This window comes from Panthera leo, chromosome C1 (assembly GCF_018350215.1).
Source record: "Panthera leo isolate Ple1 chromosome C1, P.leo_Ple1_pat1.1, whole genome shotgun sequence".
NCBI classification, from domain to species: domain Eukaryota; kingdom Metazoa; phylum Chordata; class Mammalia; order Carnivora; family Felidae; genus Panthera; species Panthera leo.
Window position 1 is genome coordinate 166886413 of NC_056686.1, and position 15032 is coordinate 166901444.

General features: G+C 35.1%; 1 protein-coding gene across 1 annotated transcript in view; it reads right to left on the bottom strand.

Moving 5' to 3' along the window:
• Window positions 1–698: 698 nt before the first annotated feature.
• The window catches only part of CWC22 (CWC22 spliceosome associated protein homolog), a 57778-nt gene continuing 43444 nt past the window's right edge, over window positions 699–15032 (bottom strand). Inside the window, exons 15-20 of the mRNA XM_042949293.1 lie at window positions 11436–11513; window positions 10613–10765; window positions 8810–8937; window positions 7186–7287; window positions 6870–7090; window positions 699–2659 (exon numbers count right to left, since the gene is read on the bottom strand). Coding sequence (XP_042805227.1) covers window positions 2073–2659; window positions 6870–7090; window positions 7186–7287; window positions 8810–8937; window positions 10613–10765; window positions 11436–11513 — 1269 coding nt within the window. The 3' untranslated portion in view covers window positions 699–2072. The remainder of the gene's footprint in view (window positions 2660–6869; window positions 7091–7185; window positions 7288–8809; window positions 8938–10612; window positions 10766–11435; window positions 11514–15032) is intronic.

A 15032-nucleotide genomic window follows, 5' to 3' on the forward strand; every position in this document is an offset into this window, starting at 1 on the left:
CTCAGTTAAGTGACCAACTTTGGCTCAGGTTATGATCTTGTGGTTCATGGGTTCAAGCCCTGCATTGGGCCCTGCCCTGAGATCCTGTCTCCCTCTCTCTCTGTCCCTCCCTTGCTTGCACACTCTCCCCCTCAAAAATAAATATTAAAAAAAAAAAAAAGTAAATAAAATAGTGAGGAGGAAAAAAAAAATCCAACTAGTTGAATAGGAAATGTTAACATAAATTTCCAGACAATATTTGTTATAAAGAAACATCTATACCCAAGCAGTTCTTTTTGCTTACGTTCCTCCCCATAGCAATCTACACATACCTTCTTCCTTTAACAATCTGGGCAAAGTCACCCTATCAGAGATCTATGACTTTCCTATGGAAAATTACCAACTACCCGCTAGTATCATGACCTCTTCTCCCTACCAACTATAGTCCGAACCTCAGTGAGAACTGAGACTTTGTTTTCCTCATGGCTTTATTTCTAGTTCCTAGAACAGGGCTGGGCACATAATAGAAGCCCAATAAATATTCATTATGTTTAAAAAATTATCTACTTTAATAACTCTTTAAGGTCCTTACTACTCAATAAAAAGAATGGTTTCCTATTTTTACATTTAGAAATTTTAAACTTAAAGGGAAGAAAAAAAAGCTAAAATTTTTAGTCCATTTTTTTTTCCTTTTTACCATCCCCCAAATTTAGCGTTCAGTTACAAAAATAAACCCTCATTTATTTCCTTTAGGGCTCACAGCGCTATGTGTTCCTTAAATCCAATTTGCTGAGCTTCATAGTTCTGTAAAATGCACGGTGTCCATGACAGTACCTTCTAATGACAACTCAGCATCTTCTAACCACCACAGGAGGAGAAAGTGCTAAAAAGAATTTTTCCAGGCTGCCATAGTCAATTAATACTTTTTTTGTTTTGTTTTGTTTTTGCGGGGCAGGAGGATAGGAGGAGGAGAGGATAATATTTATTTATTTACATGGACTTTATTGTTACTTATACTCCAGTTTTTGAACAAAATAGAAAACATTTTGAATCAGAAAATGCCTGAAAGTCAAACATTAAAGATGGTGGTCCCATTACTCTTGAAACCAAACATCAGCTAAAATGGATTTTATGTACTTTAAAAGTGAACAAGCACAAGTTGTCTATTTGGTAAGTAGGGTTAAATGCAGGTAAATCTAAAATTTCAGAGGCAGTATTTTATTCCAAAAGTAATAAATAATATGGCCACATATTAATTGGTGAGAGTTACAATGATGGAAACCTTTAAAATTCTTATAAAAAAGTGGAATTATTTCAGTTAAGCTGTTCACATTTCTCATGACTATGTTTTCCAACAACCTGTTAATCTAAATTAAAAGTTAAATACACGTTAACTCACCAACAACAATATAATGTCAAGGCTCAGAAAATGCACTAATCACAAAGAATTTCAATTAAATGTTAATCTAGCAGTCCAGAGAGAAGAAATGTTATTAAACAGAGAAGTCCTAATTATAAATAATATAACTGTGTATCTGTTTAAAAGACTAACATACCCATAGCTTCATGAAAACACCTGTTAAAAAAAATTACACATACCTATCTTGTTCAAGATGTAATATGAGACTTGAAATAATTCGTTTTTAAAAAAGGGTGACTCCTAAAAGAGGTTCATAGCATCTCATAACAAAGCAAAAATGTTACATGGAAATGGTTCACCTATTTTGGTCTCTAGTTATATCTATTAAAAAAAGCCACTACTAATTCATATAATAGTTCTGTAAACAATTGGAAACATCAGGAAAAAAAAATTTTGTCAATGAAAAAAAATCACTGATTCAATGAGCATTTGATCATTTTATTAACAAAATATAAGTAAGATTACATCCCTCTCTGGTGAAACTTTTCAAATAATTTTATATGGAGGGCCTTGAGATGTATCAATTATAAAACATGTTTAAAATGAAAAAATTTTAAATGTACAAATACAAACCAGTACTTTATACAAGAATTCTCTATAAAGTTCGTTAATGTAAAAAATAATTTGTTTCAACTGAATATAAGGCAAGTTCAGTTTCTGTAATTTTGTAGCATTACTTTTTTTGCTTTGTTGGAGACTTTTCTCTTCGCCGGTCCGGATGTTTCCTGGATTCTCTGGAGGGTTCAGAGCGTCTGCTCGATTTTTCCCATCGCTTCTCAGCACCATTCTGACATCTATCCTCATCACTTCTAGAACCCGAATGTTTTCTGTTCTTTTCTCTTGACTTTGACCTATCTTTTCTTGTAAAATGTTCACTGTCCTTATTTCGGTGCCTGTGCTCATTTTCGGAAAAAGAATTTCTTCTCTCTCCTCTCTTCTTTTTGGGATCACCATGCTTATTTTCCAAATCTGTGTGCATTTCTTGGTCTCTGTCATTCATGATTCTACTGTAACTATTTCGTTCAGCAGGGACACCTCTGTCTGCACTGTATTTTGTTACGGGATTTCTCCAGTTTGGCTCTCTTGAATTTTTATCTTTATGTTTTTCTGACCTCCTTTCTCTTTCAGTCCTTATTTCCTGATGCCTTTGCTCCAGTCTTCTTTCTTCTTGTTTCCTATCATGTGTGTGTTGTTTCCTGATCAATTTATCTACTTCTTTACTTCTGGTGTTCCCTTGTCCCTTTTTTCTTTTACCTTTAGCTGTACATGTAAAATGAAATAGTTAGCTTTTATTTTAATCTTTAATTTCATAATTTAACAATGACATTTATTGGTCCATTGCAGGCTTACTAATTCAGATAAACTGGATGCAAAAGTAAATTGATTGAACGGAAAGTCTAATGACAATATTTCACGAGATGCATAATTTTAAGAATATACGATATATCACCATTAGTTACCAAAGTACTGTTTTGATCCTTAGACTGAAAGCAGTAAACAGAAACTTTAAATGAACTACAGCAAATGTAAATTTTTTTTATAAAGTGACTAGCATGGTATATTTCCATTACAAATTTTATTCAAAAACAGAAATTTCAGCCCATGTGCATTATGTCATATAAAGTAAAGTACTGTGTCAGATCTGGTTATGTTAATAATCAAAATACATGCCAGCAATATCCCCCTTAAAGGGGAGAGGGATGACTAGTTTGCTTAACAGCATGAATATATATTTTTCGAATAAAAACCTCTTCCTACAAAAAACAACAGTTCTGCTATCAGAGAAGCACTACCTGCACCAGAAAGAGAAGTGATGTTATGACATAATCACAGGCTTTATGAGAGCCATGAAGGCTTGATTTCTGAGAAAACTCTTCTGAAAAGGCCTAGAACAATTTAATCTGATAGAATCATAAATATAAATGTTAAATGTTAAATAATCACAGTGAAATTTTAAGGTATAAAATTTAATCACTTTATCTGTGTGATTTCTTTTGGGTACATAAATCAAAGGTGCTGAGATGACCAAAATTTCTGTCAAATTCATATACATACAGAAAGAAGAAAATATGGAAGAAAAGTGTCCACCTTCATCCTATCTCCACCCAAATCTCACCGTACCAACCTGTATTTCTTCTGCCAAATGCCTACCCTTCGCACAGTCCATTGGTTTGCCACTAAGGATTTATTTCTCTGGCTCCTATCAAGCAGCTCAGCTGAGCAGCAGCTCGCCAAGCAGAAACCATCTGGCTGTGTGCTCCATCAATGTCTCTCTGACCCTACTCTATGCTACTCTCAGGGCTTTGCTGACATGAGAACCCGAGCCCCACCACAACGTGCAATCTCCCGTCTTTGGTGTTTGCTTTACAATTTTCTAATTTGGGGATAGTTCATACCGCTTTTATGCTGTTTAATATTATACTAATAAAACTGAAAATTCTCTACTGAAATTGTATGATGAGGCAAATTAATTTTGAATCAGCAAGATCCCTTATTGCAGCAATTCATGCTGTGTTCTCATCTGTTCTCAAAACAGATAACCATGAAATAACAAATTCTTTAGAATTAAAAGAGGTGAATATTAAATGAACAATGTTAATATATTTTAATTCAAGAGTAAGACTTCCTGTGGACAAATGGAATCTTACTCTGATAATTTAAAACACCAAGAGTCCCACAATTCTGGCTGCCACACATTACGTGACACACTTTCAAGTGCAACAAGCCAGAGAACCAGAGTGTAAAGATCAACCTTCCAACCTACTAAGACTACGGGGAAAAGTGCTGCTTCTCTGAAATATGCATTAAGAAGTTAAGAAGAGATGACATGCATTTTGGACAATCAGACTACGTCTTATTCAGACTAAGATGCTACAATGGAAGAAAGCAGAGTTGACCCTGGGGAAAACAACAGAGACCTCCTCAGAAAATGGCACATTTGAAAATCCTTTACTACAGCATTTCCACTTCCAGGGAGAATGGAGAAAGCTGTGGAAGACCAGGGCTCCTGCTGAAAACAACTAGAAGTGCCAGATAAAAATGTAAAATCTTCTGTTTAGAGGCAATAAAGATCTTAAACAACTTGAGATGTTCTAAAGATGGGTGGTGCTCAAAAAAAAGGATGGGGGTATGTTGAAAGAACAAAGGGGTTAACTTGAAGGAGCTCTTAACTGCCAAAGCTGAAATGATCTGAACAAAATAAATGATAGTACTGGATTTTAACTCATAGAATAAGATAAATATCCATGAGTCCAGACTGATGAAATATATACAGTTAATAGATAAATGGGGATTGAGGGACAACTCTTACTTACAGAAGAAATTCAATTACTAAGCGTAGAAGAAAAAAGACAAACATAAACATCACATTCGGCAAACACCACGGCAGTTAAGTATTGCAGACAAGGTCTAAAGATAGATGCTAAAATTGAACAAATTATCTCTCTACAACACATTAATTTACAGAGAAAAGGAGTTTCCAGAAAGAAATCCAGCAGATATCAACTTAACCAAGTGATCAGTTAATGTCATGCCAGTATTATGAACTCCCAGATAACATGCATAAGAACATAGCATTTCTATGACATTCTGTCCAAAAATGCATAACCTCAATCTAATCATGTAAAAACATCAGACAGATCTCCATATTGAAGGGCACTCTAAAAAATAAGTGACCAGAGGACTTCAAAAGTACCAAAGCCTTTAAAAACAAGGAAAGCCTGCGAAGAACTATCACAGGTTATAGAGGACTTAGGAGAAATACAGTTAAATGCATGTAGGATCCTGGAACAAGAAAAAGGACATTAATGGAAAAACTGGTGAAATTCAAATAAGATCTGTTGTTTGTTTAATGTGTTGTTTCAATGTTAATTACCTGGCTTTGATCATTGAACTATGATTATGTAAAATGCTAACACCAGGCGAAGTTGGGTGAAGGCTATATGGGAATTTTCTGTACTATTTTTTCAACTTTCTTTACTTGGTCGAATAAGGACCAAGATTCAAGAGAAGGCAGAACCATAGAGAGGTAAGCTGACATAATATAGCCACTTGCTCCCTGCAGGTTGTCTGCTGATTCAGGGCTGCTGCTGAGGGACAGAGAGACCAGCAGAGCTCTGGCAGCTGCACAGGGCTGGACATACAAGAATGGAACGGAACTATTTGCAATATATATGTGCAACCAAAGATACATGTCCAGAAAACCTAAAGAACTCCTACAAATCTATACAAAAAGATAACAATAAAACAAACAAAAAGAGTGGGTAGCAAAGGACTTGAATAGCCATTTAACAAAAGGAAACTACCCAAATGGCCAATAATAATATAAAATAGTGCTCAATTTCATTAGCGATCAAGAAAATGCAAATTAAAACCACAATGCAATACCATGACATATGTACCAGAATGGTTAAAATGAAAAAGATAGCCAAGTGAAGTGTTGCAAGGTTGGGGTCAACTAGAGCTCTCATACACGGCTGATAGGGGCATAAACTGAAATAACCACTTGCAAAACTGGCCGTATCTACTGAAGCTAAATGTACACACAACCTACAACCCAGGAATTCGCAGTGAATCTCTAAGTACACACCCAACTGAAATGCATATGTGTATATATACATACCATATGTATATGTATATATATATGTATATTTATTTGGCTCAATGCATATGTATATATACACATACCAAATGTAAATAAGAGTATTCACGGGAATATTTCTAAATCTAAATTGTTACTGAGTAAAAGAGATGTTAAACTAACTGTAGCATACTCATATAGTGGAAAACTATACAGCAAAAAGAATGAACTATAATTAAATGCAATATTACAGATGAAGCTCACAAAAGTGATTGTGAAAGATAAGCCAGACAAAGGAGTTCACAAAACATAGTGATAAAGTTAAAAATAGGCACAACTAATTTATGGAATCACAAATGAGAGTAGTGGCTAACATGAGGCAGTGGACAGGGGAGTGGCAGTAGCTATTAACTCTTGTTATGGGTAGCTAGCACATGGATATGTTCTTCTCATGAAAATTTCTAGAGCTGTACACTTGCGAAGTATGTATGCATTCGATGCATGGCACGTGCCAGTAACTAACACAAACCCTCTAATTAAAGTAAAAAACTATAATTTATTTAAAATATAAACACCAGGAAAGCTGTAAGCTGGACTGCAGGCATTATGAATGTATGGTATTTCAGTCATCATTCAAATAAACATTTACCAATGAAATATCTTCATTTCTATGAAAAAGATTCCAACAGCCAATCTTAGCATTATAAATGATGTAATTCACTACAGACTCCAGCAGTGACAGATGATCATTTATATTATTAATCGTGGCTTTTAAACAACTGAACTCTAAAATAATTAAGCAATCAACTTATTTTCTTCCCTCACTGTAAACATCACCAGCAATATACTTGTTAGAAAAGAGCCCAATCAATTATAAATGAGTTTCAGTACCTGAGGCAGAGCTCTGACTACTGCTGGATGAAGAATCGCTTTCCTCACTGGAAGACTCCGAACTGCTATCACTGCTGTCCGATTCAGAGGCAGAGGAGTCAGACTCTGAAGATGAGGATGCGGAAGAGGAAGAGGAAGGAGAGGATTTATTTGGCTCAACATCTGGTTTCTGTGCCACAATGACCTTTGGTGTATTTTTGAGATGCTCACGCAATTCATCCCTAATTAAAGATACAACCTCTGTTAGTTTTTGCTCCAAAGGCAACTGTGGGATAACTTTATAAGATGAAAAAAAAATCCTGAAAATTATCCTTACGTTAAACCTCCAAGTCCTATAGAAGTAAAGAAGTTGATGGCAAACCGAGTGTTTCTTGGATTATCTCGGGGTAATAACCCTTCAAAAAATGGCTGTAGGGTTCTAAAAGAAGAAAAAAATGAACAAAAGAGAACACATTGCTTGAAGATTAAAAGGCAAAGTTCATATACAGTCATTTTTCAGATTTTCTATGTATTAGGAAATTAATAAATGAAATACAATCAAGGAGGTGATTTATATCATTTATTAGGTTAGACTACATGCTATCTAAATGAAATGAATAGGGTCAAGTCATAATTTACTATACTTGATTTCTATAAATGTACAACAGAGGATTTAAAAACATTTTTATACACCACACACATATTGTGCAACATATACAAACACACGTGCACACACACACAGTATGTGAATGTATATAATGCAAAGTAAAAACAAATCTCTGTTGTATACATATACCCACATGGATGCATGCACAGCACTATGCATGGCATTGGGGGTTGGGGAAAAATCGTCAACAAAAGGAAGAAGTGATGGATGAAGACTGCATGTAATTACTATTTCTATGGAGGGGAACAAACAGAAAACATTAATAGTACAAGGTGGTTTGGATGTGTCCTTTGGAGTGCTACACCGAATGACTAACCAGCAGAGTCAGGACAAACTGCTTCATAGAAAAAACTGACAAATAAGAATGAGGAAGAGTCTGATGGATAGACCAAGAGTGTATATTTCTAGCTCTGGAGGTTAGGAAGTATGAACGAGTGGAGCAATGTTGGTGCAGGCTGTGGAGAGGGGGGAGATAAACCTGGTGAAATAGATGGAGAACAATAAGTAAGTCTCTGAAGCCAAGGGGAGTAGACAGAATAGCACAGAGAGGGCATGTTGAGCCCAGAATAGAAACTGTGGCGAAGAGGAGAGGGGAGGCTGAAGAGCAGAGACCATGAAGAGTAAGGCAGAATGACAAGAAAGTGAGGAGCCACAGTGAGGAAGTGGTCAACTGTCTAAGGGAGGCTGGGAAGTGAGGGCTGTGAGGGCTGAGAAAAAGTACTTGATTTGGCAGATAGTCACTAAGAAATCTGAAAGGATGATTTCAGTAGTGTGAATGCAGTAGAAGCTGATGTGAGTGGCAGGAGGCAATGTGAATATACAGGAAATAAGAAAACTGGGATAGGGATTACACGATAGTCCTGGAATAAGGCCCTAATTCAGTGTAATAATGTGAACAATTACATGACTGAATCATCTGTATATATTCACAATTGTTCACTGATAACACAAAAATTAATATTCTAAGGTTCAAAATTAGCATTAAAAATGAAAATAAAACTGTAAGCACTCATTATTGGAAAACTCCAGTGGGCATGCAAAATAATCCTGTGTGTTATAACTAAATTCAAAGAGGCATTAATTCTGTGCTGTCTCTACTGGGACTAAAATCCATCACTAAAATTACATGTTGTCCTGTGCCACAGAACATGAGATTCAGAGTAGTAACTAACGGATGAAGAAAGTCCTAGGGGCTTACCTCTTGTTTTTACGACTAAGGGTGGACTTATGTCACTAAAATGGAGGAAAATTCCTGAGTACAGTAAGAATAAAAAGTGCATAACGATAAACTTACTCATCCTTTAATCTTGCATTAAGTTTAGGAAGACCCATATATTCACACAATTCTTGGAAAAATATTTTAACAAAAATTCTACTGGATGATGTAGTGGTTTCCTCACTCAGCTTTATACATTCAAGAACCTGAAAATTAAAATTAAAAAAGACAAGTTTATTTTGTTCAAAAGATAAAATGACCAACACTGATAACCTGAAGTGTCTCTGAAGAATTATCTGTGAATATCTTTCTTTGTCCTAGTAAGTATTACTTCTTGGCAAAGTTTAAGACTACCTCTCTATGCTAATTTTCATAATGCTAAGATGCTACAGAAATAGAGTTCTTTCTTTCTTGAGTAATGTGCTTTTTATAGCAGAGATATATTCTGCCATGAGTATATAATGCTGAAGCAAAGATTACTAGCTCCTAAAACTCACTCATCAAAACATGGATGTATAAGGGTTTGGGGCAAACTTCCACTTAGAGCATTAGGCTATAGTTTTGTATAGGACATATACGACAAGAGTAAAGACAGAAAGAGTGATGGCTTGTTCTGAATATTAAGATCGAGGCTTAAAAACGGAAGTTCATGGAGAGAGGTTTTAGGGCAAATAAAAATAAAAGTAACCTCCAGTTTTTATGAGTTCTGTGTTCCAGAAACCCATTTGCTTCAATTGTTTAAAAACTTGATTTCATTTTCATTCCCAGAGGGAAAAGAAAGAAGTAAAAAAATTATTATGATCAGGCTCCTACGTCTGCTCACAAAATGCCTATTAGTACAGCTAGACATGTTTAGTACCTACAGTATTACAACAGTCCATCCAATGTTTATGAGCTCACTTTGTTGCTTCATTCTATCATCAGGTTGTGGTATTCCACAGTGTGATCCTTTTCTTTCTTTCCTCTTGGATGTAATTTCCTTCTTTCAATTTCACTTTTCTCATAACCTATCACTTTTTATTTTATATTAGCACTATGGGCATACCTTACCTTATATATTTCTTATGAAAGCAGAGACCATAAATAATTCACTCTGGATGCCCACTATCCCTCTCAAGTGACTAGGCTCTTATCTAGTAACTAAATGAATGGTTGTTGGATGAACAGAGGTTGTACAATAAATGCCAGTTTCATGAATGCATTTCAAATTCCAATCCAGTGTACATTTCTGTATCAAGAATATCTTATCTTGTTCTAAATAACTATGGCTACATGATACATGACCGCCAAAGTAAGATGTATGTGGTATATGAGTGTGCATGCATTTGTGCACACACAGAGAAGACAAAAATCTATTGTTTTCCCTGAAAACACCACTAGCTATCACTTTTAAAAAGCACTGTGATGTTTGGACTGTTAATATCACCCCGGGTTGTATTTCTTAACACTCATGTTATTTACTTAGCTTCTCGATCTCACGTTATCTGAATATAGCCTCAAAGACTGCCATTACAGTAAAAGTTTGGTATATATTTCATTTTAAATCTTTTTTTTTTAATGTTTATTTACTCTTGAGAGAGAGACAGAGCATGAGCGGGGGGAGGGGCAGAAAGAGAGAGGGAGACACAGAATCCGAAGCAGGCTCCAGGCTCCGAGCTGTCAGCACAGAGCCCGACGCGGGGCTTGAACCCACGAATCATGAGATCACGATCTGAGCTGAAGTCGGATGCCTATCCGACTAAGCCACCCAGGCACCCCAACTATACATTTCATTTTAAAGTACATTTCCTACATAGGAAAAGTACGGCTATACTATACTTAATACCTACTTGAGAATAACAGGATTAGGAAGGAAGTATAAATATCGATCCATCTACTTACACTCCATGGAAGTGAATCAGTGTATAAAAGGTGAGCAAACATCTTAGCAACATTTCTCAATTTGTTTGTTTCCAAGCGATGGATGGTATCATATTGTTCTTTGAATATACTTTCAAAGGATTCCATGTATTCTTTTTTTAGCATGCAAAATCGCTAATAAATAAAAAAAATTGAATGTCAGTACTACTAAAAGTTGACTGTCAATACCATTATGAGTATATCAGATCCTCCTAAATTTATTGAATCAAAAATTAGTAAATCTTTTATACATCACATTACTCAATCTTTTTGTGCTGTATGACAGAATGCTCAAAAAAAAAAAAAAGATAATATGTATCATCCCTATTTACTTGGGATTTATATGCTAAAACAAAATTATACAAGTATCTTATCACAGACACATACATTTGCATAGTACACAAATATATTTCTCTGTGGGTAGAGTTTAGATTTAAAAACTTATTTTAACTCATGATCTATTTGTGCTGCCTGAACATGCACTTGACTTCAAAAACAGCTTTGAGATTTTGAAAAGGCAACATTTAATTGTCCTCTTTGGGAAATTGTTACAAAGCATATAGAATCTCAAAAAGTTCTGGAAAAGACCTATGCAATGTTAAGGCACCACAAAATGAAGTAGGAAAGGAGGAAACTACACAGGGTAGGAAACCTGAGGAAGGGAAGAGCAACGAGCTTTTATCAGAGATATGCTATTGTATTAGACCAGACCACAAAGAAGACACAGTAATTCACAATATTCATGTTAAGGATTCCCTTAGTGATGCTATTAAATTCCAACAAGAAAAATGAGGCTGGAACTCACCCCAGCTAATAAGCCAAAAAATTTTTCATAGGTCCTTTGTTGGGCACAACAATCAAGTATCATGTTGCAGAGTTCTTTCTATTTGGAAAAAAAAATTCATTAATGATTCAAAATACAATGAATCCATGCTATAATTTATCAATATGATAGAGACAGCCTGAATTTTTAAATGAGATTTTAAACACACAAAATTTCCTAAGCTTTGTGAACTTAAGTTATTAAGACAAAATAAAAAACTCAATCTATGTCAGGCCTATAGTTTTTCAAAGCCTTCAGTCTGGCTGACAGTTTCCAAGGTCATCTATGCTAATTAGATTATAAAATTCTCAATTCAAATTAAGTATGAACCACCTCAATAAAATCTACTATATGAAAAAGATACACCAAGAAAAGATTGAATAGATTATATTCTAAAAAGATTCTACACAAAAATTTTTTTTTTTTTTTTTTTTTTTTTTTATTTATTTTTGGGACAGAGAGAGACAGAGCATGAACGGGGGAGGGTCAGAGAGAGAGGGAGACACAGAATCGGAAACAGGCTCCAGGCTCCGAGCCATCAGCCCAGAGCCTGACGCGGGGCTCGAACTCACAGACCGCGAGATCGTGACCTGGCTGAAGTCGGACGCTTAACCGACTGCGCCACCCAGGCGCCCCTACACAAAATTTTTTAAAGTATAGATCATCAATATACCACCTGACAGTTTAGTTACATACCTTTAAACTCAATTCTTAAGAATATATTTAATTAGTATGGAAAAGGTAGAAGATGAGTCTTTATTTAGGCATAAATAAGTACAGCTACAACATTAACTTAAATGACATTCTGGTTAATAAAGAAAAAATGTATTTAATTTTTTTTTATGTTTATTTTTTTGAGAGAGAGGGAGAGACAGAGTGTGAGCAGAGGAGGGGCAACGAGAGAGGGAGACACAGAATCTGAAGCAGGCTCCAGGCTCTGAGCCGTCAGCACAGAGCCCGACGTGGGGCTCGAACTTGCAAGCTGTGAGATCATGACCTGAGCCGAAGTCGGACGCTTAACTGGCTGAGTCACCCAGGCGCCCCAACAAGAAATGTATTTAAAAGAATAAAGAAAAAAACACCTCTGTGGTTGGATTTGCTAGCCTCAAAATAAATGTTATACATATAGATCTATTGATAAATCTATACAAATAGATCAAATCATTCCATAACTGCTGGAATAATATATTGCCAATCAGCTATTTTTGTGCTTTGAAAATTCCTGTATACAAATTCTGTTGAACTATGGGTGCCTGGGTGGCTCAGACAGTTAAGCGTCCAACTTTGGCTCAGGTCATGATCTCTTGGTTCGTGGGTTCGGGATTTGCGTTGGGCTCTGTGCTGACAGCTCAGAGCCTGAAGCCTGCTTCAGATTCTGTGTCTCCCTCTCTCTCTGTCCCTCCCTCACTAGCAGCACTCTTTCTCTCTCTAGCTCTCAAAAAATGAATAAACGTTAAAAAAAATTATTTGGGGGAAAAAAAAATTCTCTTGAACTAATAAATGCAAGAGTAAATCCAGGACAGGAAATACCATCATCACAAATGATTTATAATTTTAAAATACTCAAATGAAATATCTAAATATTCAAACTGTATCAATTTCACTGATGATGAAACTCAGACAACATGGACACATCACTGGAGACAAAATGAAAATAGGCATATATTCATTCTCTGACCACTGCTGTAGTAGTGATTAAGTATCTTTTTCTACAAGACATTTATCAAAAAGTTAAAAATTATTTTTTCCAAATATAGTAACTGTAACATATCTGCTTTCTATAAATGGAAAGCCAGCCTACAAAATATAACATATACCCATTCAGTTCATTTTTACTTCTATTTAATTTTACCTTTATATTTTCAACTAGCATGGTAGCCCCTAGCTATATGTAGCTAATTAGTTACATTACTTAACATTACATAAAATTTCCATTCTTCGGTCACACTAGTCACATTTTCAAGTACTCAAAATCCGTATGTGACGAGTGGCTACTGTACTAGACAGTGTAGAATATAAATATTTTCATCATTGCAGAAAGTTCTATTGGACCATGCTGCTCTAGAAGTTGATAGTCTATTTATAAAACACTCTACTCAAAGTCCTTAATTCACAATATGAGGATATTTTTAGATGTCATTACATTGCTAAATTATTATTTTTTATGATTACTCAGAAGTTACCTCAATTAAATAAAATGCTTCTCAATGTGTAAGTTCTGAAAAGATGTACTTTGTCAAAATTTTAATATAGTAGTAAAAAATTAAAATAAGGCTTTTCTGAGTTCTGCCATATTATGTTAATTTGATATTAAAATGCATTTTCAACTCTTTCTACCAACATTGTATTTTACAATAACATAACAGTTAATCAGGTTTTAAACAATATAACATAGTAATATACTGATAGCATTGCTAATAAAGCCAGTGCAACTTGCAAAACAAATTACTTTCTTCCCTAGACTAAATGCAATTATAAGAGTTATTCCCTGTGGCTTAGAATAATTAAATATTTTAACATTTTAATTAAATATTATAGCAATTTCAGGAGCGTCTTCAGAGTGCATGAAAATAGATGTACTAAGACATTCTTCCAAATGCTATCAAAATATGTTGAGGTTAGTTCTAGAACAACTATCCTCTGAATTAGTATTAATAAAACGTATAAAGACTTAATTATACTCCTCAAATAATGTGACAAGATCATATAGTAATTTCAGTTTCAATTATAATTTTAAAGGTTAATTCCCTAATTTATTTCCTTTCAATGGTGACACATCAGGTACACCCAGGGTACAAATAGGTATACTGTTATTAATATACCAAAAAATAAACTTTAAGAGGGAAAAAAGAACTTTTTAAATTTGAAAAAATTATTTCATCTCAAAATTACGTACCATGGCATTTCAAGAAGAAATCTATAATCTAGAACAAAGGTTGGTAAACTTTTTCTATCATAGGCCAAATAGTAAATATTTTAGGCTTTAGAGGCCATACGGTCTCTGTTGCAACTAGTGAATTCTGCTGCTATAGGGTGAAAACAACTATACACGATCCACCAACCAATGGGCATGGATGTATTCCACTAAAATTTTATTTACAAAAATGGGCAGTGGGCCTGGGCTACAGTCTGCCAATTCCCATAACAGATCATATTTAAAGCCTTAAGACAAAGCACTCACACCTAATGGTAACAGCTCAGATAGACAAGATCTTTTAGAACTAGAAACGAAACTGCCTACAGTTGATATATTCACTCTGGAATCTCTGCTGGGTCTACCACATGTAAAGCAAGATGTGAAGAACAAAACCCTAAAAGCCTTGGCTCAGGTTCCAAGGATTTAAAATGCAGATGGGCAGGGAGCAACATACACAAGAATGCAACTAGCAAAAAAAACCAAGATAATCTACTCAATCCAGTCTTTACTATCTTTGGCATTAGGGTTCCATGATACTTTGAACAGTGAAGTATAGGGAGTTATAAGACTATGAGTCCCATGGATTAAGAGGGGGCTAATATGTACTTTATGGACCACTGAATCCCTGACACCTTGTAGAGTGTCTGACATGTAGTATATGG